Source organism: Ascidiella aspersa, chromosome 8, assembly GCF_963924565.1.
Source record: "Ascidiella aspersa chromosome 8, kaAscAspe10.2, whole genome shotgun sequence".
NCBI lineage: Eukaryota > Metazoa > Chordata > Ascidiacea > Phlebobranchia > Ascidiidae > Ascidiella > Ascidiella aspersa.
Window position 1 is genome coordinate 3878116 of NC_139454.1, and position 18957 is coordinate 3897072.

The window sequence follows — 18957 nt, forward strand, 5'->3', positions numbered from 1 at the left end:
TACAAATTGCACAAATATGCATTCTATGGCAAAACTTAGTAATAATGTGGAACAAATAACTTAATCGCCACAAGTTTTTTGTGTGGTGTCCTCTTTATGTTAATGTTTGTCAATGGGTACTCCAACTGTTTGAAATAGCTTTGTTTTTGCAGAAAGACTTATAATGAACCATGTTTATTAGTATAGAAAATTATTTTATGTTACAAAAGACGGTAAAAACTGGCTTAAAATATGTTTTTTTATATAAATAAAAACCCTTTGGTAAGCTGTTTTTTTAACTTGGCACTAACCTAATTTATAAGCAAAATTCAAGAAGAGCGTTTATAGCATTTAAAAATAAACGAGTTTGCAATAAACTATTTATTACAATAAGAATATATTATTTTAATCTAATATAAACAGAAGAAATATAAACTTTGCAAGAAATAAACATACATACAAAATGTACACAAAGATCTAAGTACATAGAAGCTGCTTTCTCACAAGCAAAGCATAAAACGCAGTACAGATGCCAAGGATTTGGCTTGCAGCGTTGCTTTTTTACACCGAGTAATAAAACAAATAATGGGATAAAAATGCTACGTGTAGGTGACAACCATCCAGGCAAGAATGAAGTAAAACAAACAAATGGGAAAGACCGCCAGGGCTTTTCGCGATTGCGGTTGACTATCACCGAGAAATGCTACAGAGGCTGTAAAAAATATAAAATGAAACAATGGTTTGATTTCTATTGTAATTTTTTGAAAAAACTATTGCAATTTTGTCAGGTCCTGTTATAGTAATATTTTACTACTTGTAATTGAAAACTTGACTTAACTTTTATGAATGACAACTCAAGTAATTTGGCGAAATTAGCAGATTTGGTTCATAGAATGTTTCAGTTTTATTGCATGTACAATTATTTCTATAGGATTATGTAGACAATAAAATTAGCATAGTAATTTCTTTTAAAATATTATATCTATTGTACAAATCATAAAATGAGCAACAAGTTTTATGCAATTACTCGGGAGTATAGATATAAAAAGCTAACTGCAAGACATCAGGTAATGCCAGCTTATTATGATGGATAATATTGCTTTACAGGAGGTAAGCTAGAAAAATAAAAAAATAACTTAACAGAATCGATTGCAAGACAACAAGCAACAAATCAGTAGTTTTGCTCCGGTCGGGCTGTTATGACTTAGCACTTAAGGAACTATTTTCAATCGACTTGACAAAAAAATTAAGTGTTTCATTTAACATTTTTTATCCAACTTGGTTATTTAACTAAATTTTTGCATGTAAAACAATTTGCCTGCTATACCTTCAGTTTTGGATTTAAAGTTGTTTACAACACTGCTGGGCAATATCTAACTTAACAGGACTAATTTATACTCACCGAAAATAGACCAGCCATAAGCTGCAGCTACAACGATGCAGCGAATAGCGACAAACACGGCTGATTGAACGAACAACTTTACCAAGATCCAACAGACTAGCATGGCAACCACCAGAGGCAGTATGCAGTAGCCAAGAACACAGACACTCTGAAAAAATGATCTGAAATGCAACAATTTATACAAATTATTTATCAAATCACTTCCAGTAAACAGAATTACGAAGCACTAAGGAAAACAAATTAAACAAAATAATAAAATTAACAAAGGTATAATTCCTTTTTTCAATGGATAATTTCAGTTGAGTTTTATGCCTTTTAAAATAAATTAATTACAATAGTTTCTATTTGGCAAATGCATGTGCCTTTGCCAGTGTTGTAATGACTTAAGACAATGACTTGACTTAAGTGCACTTAAGTCGTTTAAACAGATTGAGCTATTTATCACAATATTACTTTACTTGCACACAAAACAATTTGCTTGCTATAGTTGCAGTTAATATATATTTTACTTGAGGTATTGCTCATAATCGGACATAACGTTTCATTTTTTTGACAACGACTTGACTTGACTGGGACCTAAAGTTATTTCAAAATGACTAGTTTAAGGATTTTCATGTATATAAGGTAAGGCTAGAAAAACAACCAGTTTGTAGTGAGGTTAAAAATCACAACCTCAGCCATACCAGGATCGTCGCTACCGGGACCAACTGGGGTCAGTTTGACTTATGGAAGGCTAGATTGCAGTGGTGTTTAATGTTTTAGTGATCTGCTGATTATAGTAATTGCATGATTTAATAATAAGTTTGTATGGGTTAGTTTTATGTACGGAGTGGTTCAATATGGGAATAATACAGTATTATCAAAAATTTTGGATAAAGACCGGACCAGTTTTCAGAAACTATGACAAATTAAAAACTTACATTTTGCCACCGAGCAGTTGGGCATTGAGTGTTACGATTCCTGCTCCGACCCAAACAACGACAAAAACCTCAGCAAACTGTGGGCCATGTCCACTTGAATCATCACCAGCACCTTAATGGAAGAATAAGTTTGAAATTAGGGAGATTAGTTGGATATTGTAAGTAATATAAAAGCCCATTATAGAAGTACTGTAGGTGGCAGTCCGGTGATGTTTCAAATAAATTTTAAGATAATGGATGGTGGTTGTAGTTAGGCATCACAGGTAGGGGTCAGTTTGTTAACGTTTCAAATGAATCTTAAGAAAAAGTCTGCGGGTTGTAGTTACAACCAAAGGCCAAATAATATTAAGTAACTTTGATAATATGGGAGTATGGGACCCATATTCTGTACGAGCTATGTGAAAGCCAAAATACATGGTCTGAGCTTGCTAAAATGTTTGAATTTGTAATATATATTAGAATGAGCGATAAAACAAAAGGTTTTAACCTTGAGCTTACAGCTTTCTCTTATAAAGATAATTTTTGGAACTACCTGGCCTAATGGAACAATATTCAGTCCAGCACTACATCTTATGTATTAGGCAAATAGCCAGTTGAGTCACTATAAAATTAATCAGTGAAATCGAGTAAGTACTCACCATTTAGTAATATGGCCAACACAACACACAGAATCAAGGGTCCCCATAAATCCCCTGCAACAAAACAAGAAAGTAAGTTAGACATGAAAATCTTTAGCAATAAATCACATACAGACATTAATTGCCAGCTAGTTTAACTAAAATCTATAAAAATATAAATGTCTTACAAAAATTAAACTTATCTCTAAAATGTATATATTCACATGTAAAACATTCATAAACATGTTGCTAATATTATGTAACCAAGCCCTTCAGAAGTCAAACTGACCAACAAATAGTACACTTAACCGAAAGCCTTCGGAAAGACAAATGCCATTTAGACAGCCTAATTAGGATTATCGTCTAAACGAGGCAAGGGTAGAAAAAATCTGGTTTGTGGTGAGGTTTGAACTCACGCCTTCTGGCAAATCCGTGACTGATCCGTAAGAGCACTGTTTTGCTTGTACGATAGCCCTGATTAGGGCGACTGATTTTGGTAACCCTTTATGAAGGTATCCGATGAACTATTCATATCTATATCGAGAAAGATAATTAAGGGATGTTAAAGCTGAATAACTTACAATCTCTAAGCAGCATTGAATTCTTTCTTGGGTAAACTATGTGAGCGAACTTTGACCCAATAACTTTCATATCCCGAACCTGAAAACAATATACAACAACTATTACGATTTATTTAACCTTAACTAGAGATTTTTTGTGATTTCACTATTAACCTACATCGGCACTTGTAAGGCAGTTGCATATTATTAAAGCAAGACAGATGTATATTAAAGTACCATAAAAAAACACATAAATTGATGTAGCACAGTTTCCTACGAATAATATTTTAACTGTTTTAACACAAGACTAATACTATTTACAACATATGTTGGTTATAGTGCAAAAATGAAATCATAGCAAAAATTAAAAGTTTTAGGCAAAGTCCCAGTTTTGGTCTGTGATAAAAAAAAACAGCTGACGCACATCTAAACTGCCTACACTTTCGCTTAGTGGTGTTAATCATTTAGTGTGAAATATATTTACAAGGAACTACCTTGATTTTAACTGATGCAGATTTATTATAATAATATATATATATATATACAGATGTGCAAGGCTTACAAGTCCGATTGATAGAAGTTAGGACTCAGTAAGACATTTGTAAAACTATCAGAGACTGGAGTCAGATGTACGCAAGCGCAGTACCAAATTTTACAACAGTTTAGTGAAAGGTGGATGAGTTATATGACACCTCTATTAGTGGATTGCTTCTGCCTGATTTTAGTTTTGTTAATCGGTGAAATACAGGCTGTACAATCAGACCTGGACTAGAGACTCAATGAAATTGCCACATTTGGCTGAATTTGCTTTCACCCGAATTCTTTTTGTGCGTCCCTGTAGCTGTGACATGAAATCCTTAAGCTTAAGTGTTAGAAGTCTAGCAATATTAACACAAACACATACAAATGTGTCTTTAACTGGTTCGTCCAAAGTTGAGAGTTCGTCTAAATCTTCATCAAGGTCTACCGGGGGCTGGTGAATCTCCCCCTCAACCGGCATATTATACGACACTTCTTGAAAATCTGTCATTTTTTATAACAACTTTTTCCAAAATCAAACTAAAGCTGTAACATAGAACTGAAAAATATAATCTACTTGTAGCACTACTCAATTAAACATATATATGAGGTGATCAATAGAAATGGACAAAAATTGTTTTTCACAAGTGTCATGATCTAAAAACAGTAAGCTTAATATTGGGTATCGGTATAGTGATATTTAACATGTCACATCCTTAGTTACAACCACAGAATCGACATGCAGTGTATCCAGGTTATTTTGATAATAATAACCTCCTCTGGTAATTGTAATTTATGTTAAGCAACGTTTTCGGCAACCTATTCAAATCTTTTTTGAAATCGCACTTCGCAAGGACTTAAATCCCAGTAGAAGTCATCAGTTGTCTAAGTCAAGTCATTCATATAACATAAATCGGCGCTCGTCTAGAATCCTACCACAACGAACATTACTTGGGTTAGGGTGCAGGTTAGCGTTTGGGTTTGGGTGAGTCCAGTAATAGTGTTAAACAATATTACTTGACCTACCCACACCCAAACACTAACTGACACCCTAACCCACATATTATGCATTGCTTAATAATCATTTCAACGTTGTGGTAGGATTCTAGACCAGCGCCCATAAATCAGTTCGATTTGATGAGCAATAACTTTCTAAAATAACAACACACAATATAAAACAAGAAGTTGTTTTACATGCGAAAATTTAAATAAACAAAGTAATTTCATTCAAAAATATTGAATAACACAGCTGATTTTTTTAAGTTTATGGACAGAATAACTTTAAAGTTAGTTGTCCAAAAGACTGTCAGGTCAAGTAATTTAAAAAAAAAGACTCCAGTGATATCAATTCACATCTAACTTAAGTCATTATATTGATTCTTACATATTTATGCGCTCCTTGTTATTATAACTTTGACAACTCATCCTGTTAGAGGCGAAATACCACATAGGTTGTGGCTTTAGCTTTTCTACTGAGGCAAAACATTCACGGTAGAATTTCTATTATTTACGTGTCTACATGAAAATTTTGCGACAATCAAGTAATCGTTCCACATGATTTATTTAAAATCAACGGATGACTGGTACGTTTTATGTTGAAAATCCAAAGAGATGTGAAAATCCAAGGAGATTTAAACCAATGAGTGGAAAGTTGAGAAAAATGTCGAATTTGTTTGGTCGTCTGTAACGCTCTAATGAAGTCTCTTTGAGTATACTTTATAAGTTGTAAGTCTTCCCATTTAAGTAAAAGTCGCGGGCCAAAACCAACCTAAAGTAGGTCTCCGCGGGCCGTTATATGTTAGCTGTGTATACTTTACTCATCTTATTAAAACGTCAACGACATTTAATCAGGGATAAAACTAGGGTGTTTTGCGATTTACACTCGATGGCGGAACAAAATTATCAAAGCGCAAAATATTATTTGCTTTTTCGTAGTTGAATCAGCCAAAAATATGAAGAATGGCCTCGCGCCCAGTTTGTAAAATTGGTCGCGGGCCGGATGATTTGCGTTGGTGGGCCGTAAGTTGCCCACCCCTGATATATATAATGGTAGGCCTATAAGTTTTTGTTAAAAGTAACAGCAACACAGGCTAAGATGGAGCGAGTCCAGAAAGTCAACAAAAATTCAAATAAATAGAAACTTTAAAGTTCTTATACATCTAACGATTAAACCGATTTCCCACAATTACGACATCTGAGCAAAATTGTGCGGATAAACCTGATAAACAACGTTTATGATTTCAATTTTTGTTAAGTAAAATAATTTGTTTTGAAATCAGGTGGTACCTATAACCACTTTTGTTGTTCAGCAAATAACCACTTTTGTTGTCATCCAGGAAATGTTAGGAATCACTGTTTTAGGAGATCTTTAAATCCAAGATTTGCTGAATTTTGAACAAAAAAATAAATATATTGTTCAAGGATTTGTTTAAATCAGTGTTTTATTGCCCGAACGAATTTGTCATTTTGCTGACGTCAACTTCTCATCCCGCGATTGCTGTCGATCATTCTCGCTTATGTGACATCACCAATATCATTTCCAATTAAAAAGTCAAGTGCCGTCGAAAAAATAGATTAGAGTTCAAACACGCGCAAACAAATCACGAAAAGTAGAAGTGGTGTAAAAAAAGCTCTAAATAGCCGAAACAAGCACAAACATTAAATTGACAAAATTTGCCAGGTGTCGTTTAAAGTAAATTGATAAATAGGTTGGCTAGGCCGCTAGGGTTAAAATAAAGTTCCTCTATGAGAAGCTGTGTAGTAGTTCCGATGGTGATTCAATTTTTGAAGCGCTAAATCGATTTGACGCGAAATAAAAGTTGGAGGCAACTTTAGAAATTATATATGCATAGGTATGTCATAGCAGTTATATCTACTAACGATAAAACGGCTCCATTCAGGCCCGAATTCAGCTCCGAATCCTATTGATTTGCCAAATAAAAAAATAATCGCATTTTTGGGCACCACAGAAAACAAAAATGGATTCCAATTTAGTCTTAACCAAATAGGATTGTGACTATTTTGTTTTAGCTAATACCCATCTATCGCAACTAATATGCAACTATTCCCTACTAGGTGTGTTATAATTCTCAACACCCCACAACAAGTGGCGGTAAATTCTCCCCCTATGAGGGTTCACGTTTATGATTTAGAGTTTGCCGACACATCGGTTCAAAACTTGCTACTGTGCAAACGCACGTCGAACTAAGGACTCGGGAAGTCTTACTCGATTCCCGATTCCGGCACCGACCAACACTTTATACGAATCATTTCGTTTTCAGATGGTAATTTGTTAAACAAGAGAAAGAGACTTTTTAACAATATGCAATCGTTTACGTTTCAATCACACGCGAAAATAACAGTGACCATGCAATAAAAACGAAATAGAACACATACACTAACTGTCGTAAAACTCATTTTTCTTTAAAACAGAACAGCAACGAATTATTTCATAAACTATATAAGTGCACTCCAAAGTTATTAATCTACAAGTGGCCTTCTAACATAATTACAATAATCAATAGACACGATACGAATAGAATGATACATATTATAAACACCTATTCAAAACTTTTTTTATAGGTTCGGTGGACACATTGACTTGAATTTTTTAGAAAAAAATAAAATCTCTAGGCAGTTAGAGCAAAGCAAGGCGTTGCATATTTTCAGTTGAATTTCGTAGAATTTTCTTGAAATAACAACACCAAAGTCAATCTTGAATTTCAGTAAGTTCTGAAACTAAAATAGAATAGTTTGGTTGATTTACTTGTTTGATCCTTATTTATTTGGAACGGAATACAATGCCTCCTAGGCCCTAGGGGTTCTAATAAAGGCAAGTTTATCAAATGTATGAATATCAATCTGACGTGAACTATACAAAATACAGTATAATAAATATAAGTCATTCTGGTATAATTTTATTCTCGTATAATTTATTCTACTATGCCTGGTAGCAACAGCATATTTACTAAATGCAGCAGTGTGCTTCCAATAGGTTACTTGTCACCATTACTATTCTATGACAATTAATGCTTTTAGGGTATAAGGATAAATATTTTCACCTTCTTGGATCTTAATAAGACGTTTATTCACTGGTGCATAGAAAATTGCCGACTCTTTACTTTGCAGAGGTACTATTTCTTTCACAATGCCGTGCACCAGCCATTTCCTTCGCTCGTAGCAAACAATGGATCCACCCTTGCAGGTCTGGATTAAGTAAAACACAGCTCATAGGATTAAGTAAAATACAGCTCATAAATTTACTAAAAAGGATATTCGTGACATCGAAACACGTTGTTTGACTTTCAAATACATTTTCTAACTTTCAAACAAACACAAAACAATTGAAAGCAAGTCGTTGAACGACAGTTTAAGACTACTAAAAATGATCAAGATTGACAAGTTAGAAATATATAAATCTCACAACTGATTTAGAGCAATAAAACTAGGTATATTTAAGATTTAGAACGTGTCAAACAGGCTATTTTGTGGAATCGAAACACGGCATTTGACTTTTATTAACATTTTAAAGGCTAAAAGCAGGTTTTTGAAGGACAGCTTTACACTATAAGCAATGAACAACAATGACGTGTTAGAAATATATAAATCTAACTATTTTTTGCACATAAATGATTTAGACGAAATAAACTAAGTAGGCTACCTATATTTAAGCTTAAGATTTCTTAAAAGTCTATGCACAATAAAAATATGGGTGAAACGACGTAGCACTCAATTAACTTGTAAATAGTTCTTCAATTAAATAGTTCTTTGTTACCTTTGGTATATTAACTCCCTTGCTGGTTACCGCACACCAAAGTCCTACATGCGGTTTGTAATCAAGGTGTTCAGTGACATTGGCCATTTCTGATTGATTGATCATTTTCAGCGCCGCGGCGCCCTTTTGTGGCGAAAAACGTCCGGTTTGGTCTGTGAAAGCAAAATAAGTGAAACACAACAGCATTACAGATTGATGTTTTGCGTGTAGGCGTGTAGCTTAGTGCTTGGTGCCTTAAACTCTATAGTTGTAAAAATGTTTATTGTTTTGGAAGAGTTATGCAACTTATTAGCGGCTATTCGATGTTTTACAAACTGACGATAATTAGCGATTTCGTTATTTGAAAAAATGATCAATCTGTCTCGTTTTATTGCTCAATAACCTATCGGAAATTTAAAAATGGATAAAAATATTGTCCTGAAAACTAATCTCCTACGCGTGTGAAAAATCTCATTGTCGTCAACTTAATGAACTACGTCACATCTTCACGAAGAGAGAAAAAGTTATACTTAAACCTGCAATATTCCAGCCAGCAATGTAGCAGTTTGACTTTTTTCCGTTCTTGACCCTTGAACCCTTCGAAAACTCCCTGACAGGAACGGTGACGTCACTTATACACGCTGACGTGACGTAAGGAGTGACGGTAAGTTTGCGTTCCAAGGTCATCACCGCGAACCCGGAATCGCCATTTTTGCTGTCGTCCGCGGTTCTTAAAAGCAATAAAAGTACTTTTGAGCTGCTGCAAACAGGGCTACATGCGGAGTCGGTTTATTTTTCTGGAGTCGGATTCGGGACTTGAGTTAGACCACGTAAAGTACCCGAGTCCGACGTGCGCATGCGCAGTAGCAAATTTCGAAATTAATATGGCCGCCAACTGTAAATTGTAATGGCGGGATAGAAAATAGTGTGATATTTTCCAACCACTTATTGTAGGTGGATGAGTTATATGACACCCACATGAGTGGATTGCTGAAAATCCACCTTATTTTAGTTACGAAATGGGTAAAATACAGGCTGTGGAGTCGCAACCGGACTCGGGACTCGACGAAATTGTACATTTTGCCGGATTTGGAATTGGGACTCGGGTTATTTGTAACCGACTCAGTAGCACTTGTTTCAATCGCGTGTTTCAACAGCGAAAAGCAAGCACGTCAAGGTTATTTGCAAATATTTTTCTATTACAAACCAGTCCGAAAGTATAGTTCTAAGTTCAATTTGTTATCAAAGCAATACAGATACGTTTTGTGGGTTAATCTATTGATGCATATCAAGTAATTTCCCTTTGGCATATCGCTTTATTAAACTTTGTTTCAGTAGTTTAAATAAACACTCAAACACAATCCGCTTTTGATAAAAAAGTTACATTTCTTAATCAACTGAATGAAATGTTCACAAGTCAGCTGGTTTAGAGGCTGTTTAAGAAAAAGTTTTTTTTTTGCAAAAACTGGCATTCGTTTTCTTCGTTCTTGAGAAAGTTGTTTGAATTAAAAATACTAGCAAATAATAGACAATGTTCTTGCGTCTCTTACCGATATACCTTTTTGACCGCAATCCTCTGTTCCGGGGATTCTCTCATCGTCATAACGTGTTTGCCAACGTACACCACAATTCCATTGCTGAACACAAAATGCAGTTTTATTTCTCGCGAAATCAGTACAACTCAACATAGTTTAAAGGTTAAACAAAAAGCCGAACTTGTACAAATACAGCTCAGTCATACTCCCATACCTTCGAAAATCCCTCACGCAATCCCATGACGTCACGATATGCGTTAATGACGTTATGGTCCCCTGGCAAATGATCCCGTAGGTCCTATTGGTCAGTTGGTCGGTTGTTACCATGGCAACCCACGGCCAGTAGCCCTCGTTTTGGCTCCTTATGACTGCGACCGAATTCTGCATAAAGCATAATGACGTTTGCTTTGATATAGTTAGGAGGTTGTTTTACTTGGTAACATTTTACCGCCTTTTGTTCCACTCTTGTGAAGATATTATATTTTGTTTGCGGTGTATCCGTTTTAAAACAGATTTTTTTTCTTTTGTTCTAATTTTTTTTGTTTAAGCCTAAGTTTTTGGTTTCTGCTAATCTGTTAAAACTATTGGCCTTGATTAAAAATGTGGCAGCTAACAACTTTGACGGTTTGATTTTTTATTGATGTATTGTATGATTTGGGGATATGATAGACTGATAGATGAAGGATTCCAGCGCAAAAAAATCAACATCGATATGTAGTTTTTCATTCAAAGTATTGTTAGTTCTGTAAGATCTAAACAGATTGCTGATTATCACAAGTACTAGAGGCAGCATTAAGCGAAGTTGACTACACAACCTTGGTATTTGGTTCCGGTAAGGAGGACATTGCACACCCAATGTCTTCTTCTTTGTCTTCAAACCCTTTTCCGTGACCGCCCTCTGTAAAATAATGAGTTGAAGCTTAAAGTTATTGATTAGGGCAGGCTGATGAGGATATTTTAATGGCGTTAATTTATCATAGAAAAGCATAAACAATGCATGAAATTCGAAGACACCTAACTTGTTTTTGTTTATCCAATAATCTAGAGTTATGCCATTATGTAACTTTGTTTGTACTTAGATAAATCAAACACCATACGTCATTAATTTTGTCATATGTATGGAAAAGTTAAATTGAGGTTTTCGTCATATATATATTTAAGAAGCAGTGACAATAAAGAGATGTTGCTGCCATCAACATTGTTTGTTTTATGGCCTGATATTTAAATTAACCAAAAAATGAAATTGTCCCTTTAATATTTAAAAAGTTTGTAAATCTTATATCAAACGAGAATTTTAAAGTTATACTACAATTCTAGTTTTAACCAATTTGTTAATGCAGAACACATATTCAATAAAGTCGATATTGCGCTGTTTACAAACGTTTTGTTTTTGTTATCGTTACTTTTTTACACTGATGTTAGCTGTATTACAGGAACTTTGGAAACAGCGGAATGTCGATTTTATCGAATATAGTTCATTTCTTATTTTGACAAATTCAATGAAGCAGAACAAAATTACCCTTACCACCAGACGTCCAGCGAAACGTGAAACCACGTGACATTACATTTTCTTGTGCGTAATAAACCAGCACCAATGAATTTCCGCTTGCGCTGAAGAAGTTATCATCTAAGCGATGGTGGCCGCACATTTTTTTGACGTTCAACTAAAATAAATTGCGAGCATTTTTTTTTGTGTTTTGCAAAATCAAACACGACCCTGGCACGATCATGAATGTATCAAAAAACTTTATGTTAATTGCTTTAAAGCGATTTGTTAACCAGAGGGGTGCTCAACTGTTCCAAGGGGATGCGGGGATGCTAGATTGGGAAGAAAAAATGTGTTACTGTAATTCACTTCTTCGCTCAGTTAAAAATAAGCCTAACTCACATTTAGGTATTTTGTTACTGTGCTATAAGTTACACAAATTACAATGGTTTTGTTATTTAAGCAATTCTAGAAAGGGGTTTACAAGGTGTGCGAGAATTAGTTCTGGTGATTTATATATTTCAGAACGTCAGTTTTACATTTAAATTTCTACCAACACCCAATTTTAAGTAGGTAAATTTTTTTTGAAAAGATGACAATTTTTTTTTGAAGTTTATTGAAATTTTTAAATAAATCTTTGTTACTATTTTTGTTTAAATTTCTACCAACATCCGAGATAAAATTTGAGGAAAACATTCGTTTGAAACCTTTTTCACAAACGTAGTCTTCCTGTCAAAAATGTCCACGTAAGCGAAGCGGCATCCGTTCGACGTCGGTAGGTCAAAGTGATCGAAGGTGGAAGTCAGGTTCTGAAGATAAACAATGCATTTCAATAAAATTGGACAACAAACTTATATATACATCCTAGGACAGCCTAAAATGACTAGTTATACCAAATGTCGTTTTTTTCGCGCATTGGCAACATACAAGTTAAGTTAAATTAGGAGCTAACTGTAATTGGTTAATCAGTTAAGGATTCCGTGTGATGTGATTTAAGACAATGACCTCACTTAAGTGCACTAAAAGTGATTGGAGTTAAAAGTCAGATTCTGAATAAAATCAATTCGTTTTAAGGAAATGAACAACTAAAATCTTACAGCCGAGAAATATCAAATGTCGTACAAAAAAAATCGCGCATTTCCAACATACTATAAAACATTTTAACTAAAACCAACTAGCAGCTAACAAAAATCAGTTGATTAAATAACAGTTTTATGAAGCCGGGCTAAAAATTAATTTGCAATGAGGTTTAAACTCAAAATCTCTGCCATACCCCGGGACACATAATTTGTGATTTATTGCTTTCGCTAATTTAATGTAGTGCTCCGTTGGCAAATATTTCTTTTGCAAACTAAATTATTTGTTTTATCCTCTTGCAAGAATGCACAACTAGTCGAACGAAACCACTCCTGTTTTTTCTTCTCAAAATGATTATTGTCTACAAATCGTTTCTTTTTAATTAGCCAAAACAAAAGGTAGTCGAGTAAGGGTTCTTAAACTGGGGTCCATGGACCCCTTAGGGGACCGTGGACTAGTTTTGGGGGGGTCCATGAAGGTCTAATTGAAATATTAGTGTATATTTAGGAAGTAATCAATTTATCAAACAAAACTGTTTATTTAAAAACAAAACGGTTTTGCACTGAAACTCTCCATTTCACTTTCACATTTTTTGGACCGAATTCAGCAGATTTAAGAAGTCTATTTGTATTGTGACGTAAATTTTTAACGTCATTTTGCCTACCGTGGTCCACGCGAGCCCCCAAAAATTTTAGGGGTCGGCGGTAAAAAAGTTTAAGAACCCCTGTAGTAGCGTATACTATGGACGGATCTGTTATGTAGCTTGAGAATAAATTGCAAAGCCAAAACAATCGAGTAGATCGACATCATCTTGATTTCGTATCGAAACGTACTTGGCCATGTTTAGTTAATGTTACTGAGAAGTAGTTCAAGCATCACTTATAAATGGTGGGACGCAATTGTTATCATTCTGAGTTTTTGCGCCACACCTTTTAAAAGTTATGGATGAATTACTCTCAATTTACATCAACTAAAGATGATACAAGCTCATATCTAAACGCCTTAATCAAAATGGTAGTAAGTTTGAAAAAAAAACAGTTATGTCTTACTAATGTTTTATACCGAAAGGTCTCAACGTTTGTTGATTCGTACAGACAAGGAGCTCAAGTTTATTATTCTATAACAAGCTCGGTCGTAATTCCACAAGATACCATACCGTGTTTGCAGGGGTGGAAATCAACCATTCGTGTCTCACGATGTCCGTACTCCATGCAACTGTACCGGGTGAGCGAATCGTACCACTGTGTTCGTTTCTCACGTGCTTTTTGACGCCTGCGATTTAAAACGTTTTAGCAAAGCTCAGTCCGTCATGTTTAAAAGAGTTAAAAAAAAAAATTGGTAAAATTTAAGTTAAATCAACTTTAGACGCTTGGCACGAAGGGATTGCTTACTTCCAGGGTGCTTATTTTTTTAGTATTCGCAATAACCTGATGTTTTCACTTTAGACAAGAAATAACAAAAAATATTTTGTTTATTTTACAGTTCATTTTTCAACTGGAATAACAGTGATTTAAAGTTAACTCAAATGGCAATATATTTGTTTCCAATCAATTTAACATTTTACATATCAGTCAACAATATTAAAAAGAGGCTACAAGAACTTACATTGCGATTGATGGGCCTTCGGAAAGCAATTAATGAAACAAATACGTTTTAGCAAAAAAACTAACAGCAAGCATTATGGGTGTTTTTGTTGTCATTAAATTAAAAAGATAAGCAAAATCAACTGAAGCAAAAACGAAAATTCAGTGCACCTTACCACTACGTTAATATTAATTTAACTAAGCTGTGATTTAAAATTGTAAATAAACAAAAATCGTAAATAAGATTTATACAAATCTTAGCTGCTTTATCTTAAAGCAGAATAATGCAAGTACTAAAATGGCGGCCAGTTCTGGTAAAAGCTTTGATTTAAATGCATGGGAAAAGGCAGAGAGCGTTAAAACAGGAATAGATCCGCAAAAAAAGTTACAAAGCTCCATCAATTTAAACTGTTAAGTACTCACCAACGGTCGTGGCGGCGACGGTTTGATATAGGCAAACAGAAGCTACACAAAAACACAGTAAAAACGCCTTAAACAAAGTCATAGTTACAAACATAGAGGATCTGTGAAGAAAGGTCAGAATATACGACTGTTGATAAACCCCAAATGGCTTGATGTTTGTCTGCCAAACAAAGTGGTGACTGTCGCAATCACACTCAACCAACAACCTGGGTTCTCCCCTCAGGTGGGTGCCTATCGGGTTTTCCCCAATAAGCGACACCTGAGAATTTTAATCCAGGCAAAGCGGTGACTGGCGCTGTGATTTTATGTGGCACATGCCTTATCATGCCTGTTAACATTTTTGGCGATATTTCAAATAATGGATTTTGGCTGTAAGCCTATGAACCGAGTGTTCTTCTAATAGTAAGATATAAATTATAAAAATTATTGGCATTTAACTGTTATTGCATAACAAAGCGGTGAATGTCGCAATCACCTTCATAAAACAACCTGGGTTTTCACCTTGGGTGTATGCCTATCGGGTTTTCTCCTACAAGCGGCACCTGATTTTTTTAACCGTGACGACTAGGTTGAAAAGAGAAACATTTGGACATCACTTAATAATGCAAACATCGCGAAGTTTATTTTTTTGCCAATTGCCAGAGGAACCTGTTTTAAATATACTACGCCTGGTAGCAACAGCATATTTATCGCGAAGTTTAGTTAGTTAAACATCATGGAGGTATTTCAAATTAAAAACGACCAATATCGTTCCACATAATGTTCTTTAGAAAGTGGTGGATCTAAACCAACGTTTTCAAGCATTCATTGCATCCTAAAACACCATGTCCCTAAAGGAAAAAAGTGGTTGTTGTTGGGTAAAGTTTCGAATTAAAGCCTATTTATTTTTAGCACAGTTAGATGCAGGCATATTTAGCTTAGATGCTAGAGCAGTGGTTCTCAAACTTTTTTAAGCGCGACCCAAATCTGAGTTTTATGAGCATCTCACGACCCAAGTCTCAAACATCAAAAAATGTACTTTTTCTGATATGCATGAAATAGAAAAAAGACACAGACAACCATGAAACAATGATTGATTACAAACAGTGATTGATTTATTTTAGTGTGATTGGTGAAACTGAATTTTTTCATTTATAATATCAGTGTGGCTTTTTTGAGCTTACACCAGTCTTAGCAGCTACTGTAGCTGGCTGCCATCAAAACGTTCATAAAACCACTTATGATGCAATAATCCAGGTTACAGATTTGAAGCCACGTGAAAAGCTTATAATGCAACAATTCAGTCATAATTGAATTGAAAATATTCTAAAAATGAAATGAAAAAAGTTCGTTTGCGCAAGATTGAGCCACCCTTGAGCGACCCATTTTTTGACCCTGTGCGACCCATGTTTGGGTGGCGACCCATACTTTTTTTTTTTAATTATGTAGCCTAGCAATTACCCTACCGCAAGGCAATATGTAAAGACCTTTTTTTAAATTAAATCGGTAATCGAAGTCTATACAGAAGTAGATAGCATTTTGAACGTTTCGAAAAACTCTTTGAAGGTTAAAAATGACACCCACTTCTGTATGGGCTTTGATATTCTTACTACGTCTTACTCCAACAATTATGCTCCAAAATCGGTTAATAGTTACGCATTTCAAATTTTGCATTCTGCATGCCTACGAGTTGATTATTTTCCGAAATTATCAATAGTTCTGCTTCTGCGGAACACTTTAGCTCACACTTTAATATAATTAATCACTCGAATACACTACTGGTGCAAGACACAGCGGTATACCTTATTCTATTTCTTATTTACATACGAAACACTGTTGGATTTGCACTGAGCTTCATCACACAATTTCTTTTTATGTTCTAGCGGAACCATACTATGACGCAACAGTGTGGCATTCAGATGGCGAAACTCTTTCAAACGTCACAATAGGCTTTCACCGGTCGACCTTCGGCGCGTGGTGTTTACCCAAACTAGAATGGAATGCAGATTATGTGACAAGCTCCTACACCAGGGATGTCCAACCAGCGGCGGTTGAAATTTGTTTGCGGCAAAGTACCATTTTAAACGTTCAATTAGCCTAATTAAAATGTACCAGTCAGCCTTTAGGGGCGCAATAATAGTATAGTATGGGTAAAAAAAATATATATGTAACTCTAAAGGTCCGTTATAACTCTAAAGGCCAATACTTAATCTTGAAACGTAATAGGTTCTGCGGCCTATTAAATTATTTCAAGTGTTAATGCGGCCCACTATAATAAAATGTTGGAAATCCCTGTCCTACAAACATGTACGACTGAATATGTTTTAATGCAACTCTATTGACCCTTGCAAGATAAATGTCGACCTTAATTCCTGATCAGTAAGCAGAATACTCTAGCAAACCTAGTAATTCAAGTCAGACACAATTAAATGATTTTAAAAGATATAGATATATTTCGACAGCAAAGGCGTCGTTTGTTTATCTTAGCTAGAATAAATCAAATATCTTTTAAAATCTTCTTTGCTAGAGTGTTTTGCTGTTACTGATCAGGGATTAAGTTCGACATTTATCTTGCAAGGGTCAAGGTGATTTCCATTATCCCATATTCAGTGCAATGTGTGTGGGAGCTTTTGTACACCAAATCTGCATTCTAGACAGTTTGGGTAAACAACACCTGCTGAAATTAGACTAGTGAAAACGTATTGTGACGTTTAAAAGAGTTTCGCCATTTGATTGCCACACTGTTGCGTAAGAGTCTCTGCTAGAGTATTGTAAAGCCCTAACACAGGTATCCCGCCTTTTAATATGCTGTATAATCGCCCCAAAAGAGCGTCTGTTGTGCTGTCCGTTGGTTTGCCAGTCAAGCGGTGAAACTTTACGAGAAACGCGATACTGGCTAACAAACGCGACGAAAATCACACACAGGCCAAGATAGAGTGTAGAGCTTAGCTCGCATTACGGTTACGACTGGTAGGTTTAGGACATTAAGCAATAGAGATAGCCAGATGTCTTTTTCATCAAAATGGAAAACGTTTTAAAATACATTTATGTAGAGGGTTTGTACAACATGATAGAGAAGTGCGTTTAATCTATTAAATGCCTAAAGCTTACAGTACTGTAGGCTACTGGTTTAACCTGACTTAAATTGTGCTAAGACTTAGGTTTTTAAAGTTGTCGAGGTTTTAAAGTTGTCGTTCATTGCAACAGGTTTAGAATAAAACGTTTTTCAACACTAATTGCAGCGTTACATATAGGTATATTGCTCTAGCACCATATCGCCGGGTGTTATTCGGCTTGCAAAATGATACGTAAATCATGTAACTTGTCTTCTATTAGGCAACAACGCCTGCATATTTAAAACAATGGTTACGGCTTGCCTGTTCACTTACCCTTATGCTGTAAATCCAGGATAACACAACAAATTTTAGCTGTAAAACTTTAAAACACGACTGACACAGCATATAATTGTCATTAAGTTAGGCGGATACACCTGAGAAGGCAGAGTAGGCTACTTGAGGGCAACATCCGTTATTGTTGTAGGTGTGCACGTCGACTGGCGTGCCTTTGTCTGGCCCACTTGCCATAGAAAAGGCTGATTCTGGCTAAAGAGAGAAAGTGGGTGTCAACAGCTTTTTCGCTTACAGTGTTAACCTAAAGGGGAAGTACCCGTTGCTCACCCTTCTGAGATTGCGCTTTGGCTTCAATGGTTGGAAAAATGTATCTAGGAAAGGCTGTTTAAACCGTTAGCTGTCTGTTGTTGAATTACCTACTCTTCATGGCATTGCTTTATATGATGTAAGAGGTTTATCAGTATCCAGTTTCGATATTGCAGTTATTTGTGAAGGCTGTAGGCTACATTGAAATGAAAGCAAACTTCAACAGTGCTTATTCGTGTTGGGGCATTGCCCTCGAAAAGCCAGGCCGCGTATTTGGTTAATTGTCACAGTGTTTGTGTGTAAGTTTTTGTTTTGATTAGAGGGGGGTCGCTATTATGAGTAGCATAAATGTAATATGATTTTTTTTCTTTTAATAGCACATCACGTTTGACCAACTATATTAAACTAAAAATCAGCAGAACATTTAACTAATTTGTGACACCCCAATGGATTTTCTTGCGAAATGCG

The 18957-nt window shown here is 35.3% G+C and overlaps 2 protein-coding genes across 2 annotated transcripts; both read right to left on the reverse strand.

Moving 5' to 3' along the window:
* Positions 1-254: 254 nt before the first annotated feature.
* Positions 255-4657, reverse strand: LOC146135231 (protein YIPF6-like). Its single transcript, XM_083394985.1, has 6 exons — positions 4383-4657; positions 3500-3578; positions 2940-2993; positions 2302-2413; positions 1382-1542; positions 255-691 (listed from the first exon to the last, which is right to left on the reverse strand). The coding sequence occupies exons 1-6, from the start codon at positions 4506-4508 to the stop codon at positions 579-581; spliced, it is 645 nt and encodes a 214-aa protein (XP_083251111.1). The 5' UTR covers positions 4509-4657; the 3' UTR covers positions 255-578.
* A 2602-nt stretch (positions 4658-7259) lies between these two features.
* Positions 7260-12575, reverse strand: LOC146135232 (plasminogen-like). The gene is made up of 9 exons (XM_083394984.1): positions 12479-12575; positions 11811-11949; positions 11101-11183; positions 10500-10666; positions 10301-10387; positions 9287-9480; positions 8772-8923; positions 8059-8203; positions 7260-7735 (listed from the first exon to the last, which is right to left on the reverse strand). The coding sequence occupies exons 2-9, from the start codon at positions 11932-11934 to the stop codon at positions 7707-7709; spliced, it is 981 nt and encodes a 326-aa protein (XP_083251110.1). The 5' UTR covers positions 11935-11949; positions 12479-12575; the 3' UTR covers positions 7260-7706.
* Positions 12576-18957: the final 6382 nt, after the last annotated feature.

Coding starts and splice junctions, on each gene's coding strand:
- LOC146135231 (XM_083394985.1), bottom strand. CDS start 4,508: ATGACAGATTTTCAAGAAGTGTCGTATAATATGCCGGTTGAGGGGGAG. Junction 2,994..3,499: donor TTCAATGCTGCTTAGAGATT/GTAAGTTATTCA, acceptor GTTTTGTTGCAG/GGGATTTATGGGGACCCTTG. Junction 1,543..2,301: donor CAACTGCTCGGTGGCAAAAT/GTAAGTTTTTAA, acceptor GTTGCATTTCAG/ATCATTTTTTCAGAGTGTCT.
- LOC146135232 (XM_083394984.1), bottom strand. CDS start 11,934: ATGTGCGGCCACCATCGCTTAGATGATAACTTCTTCAGCGCAAGCGGA. Junction 10,667..11,100: donor TACCGGAACCAAATACCAAG/GTTGTGTAGTCA, acceptor TGCTTTATGCAG/AATTCGGTCGCAGTCATAAG. Junction 8,924..9,286: donor TGCTGGCTGGAATATTGCAG/GTTTAAGTATAA, acceptor TTGCTTTCACAG/ACCAAACCGGACGTTTTTCG.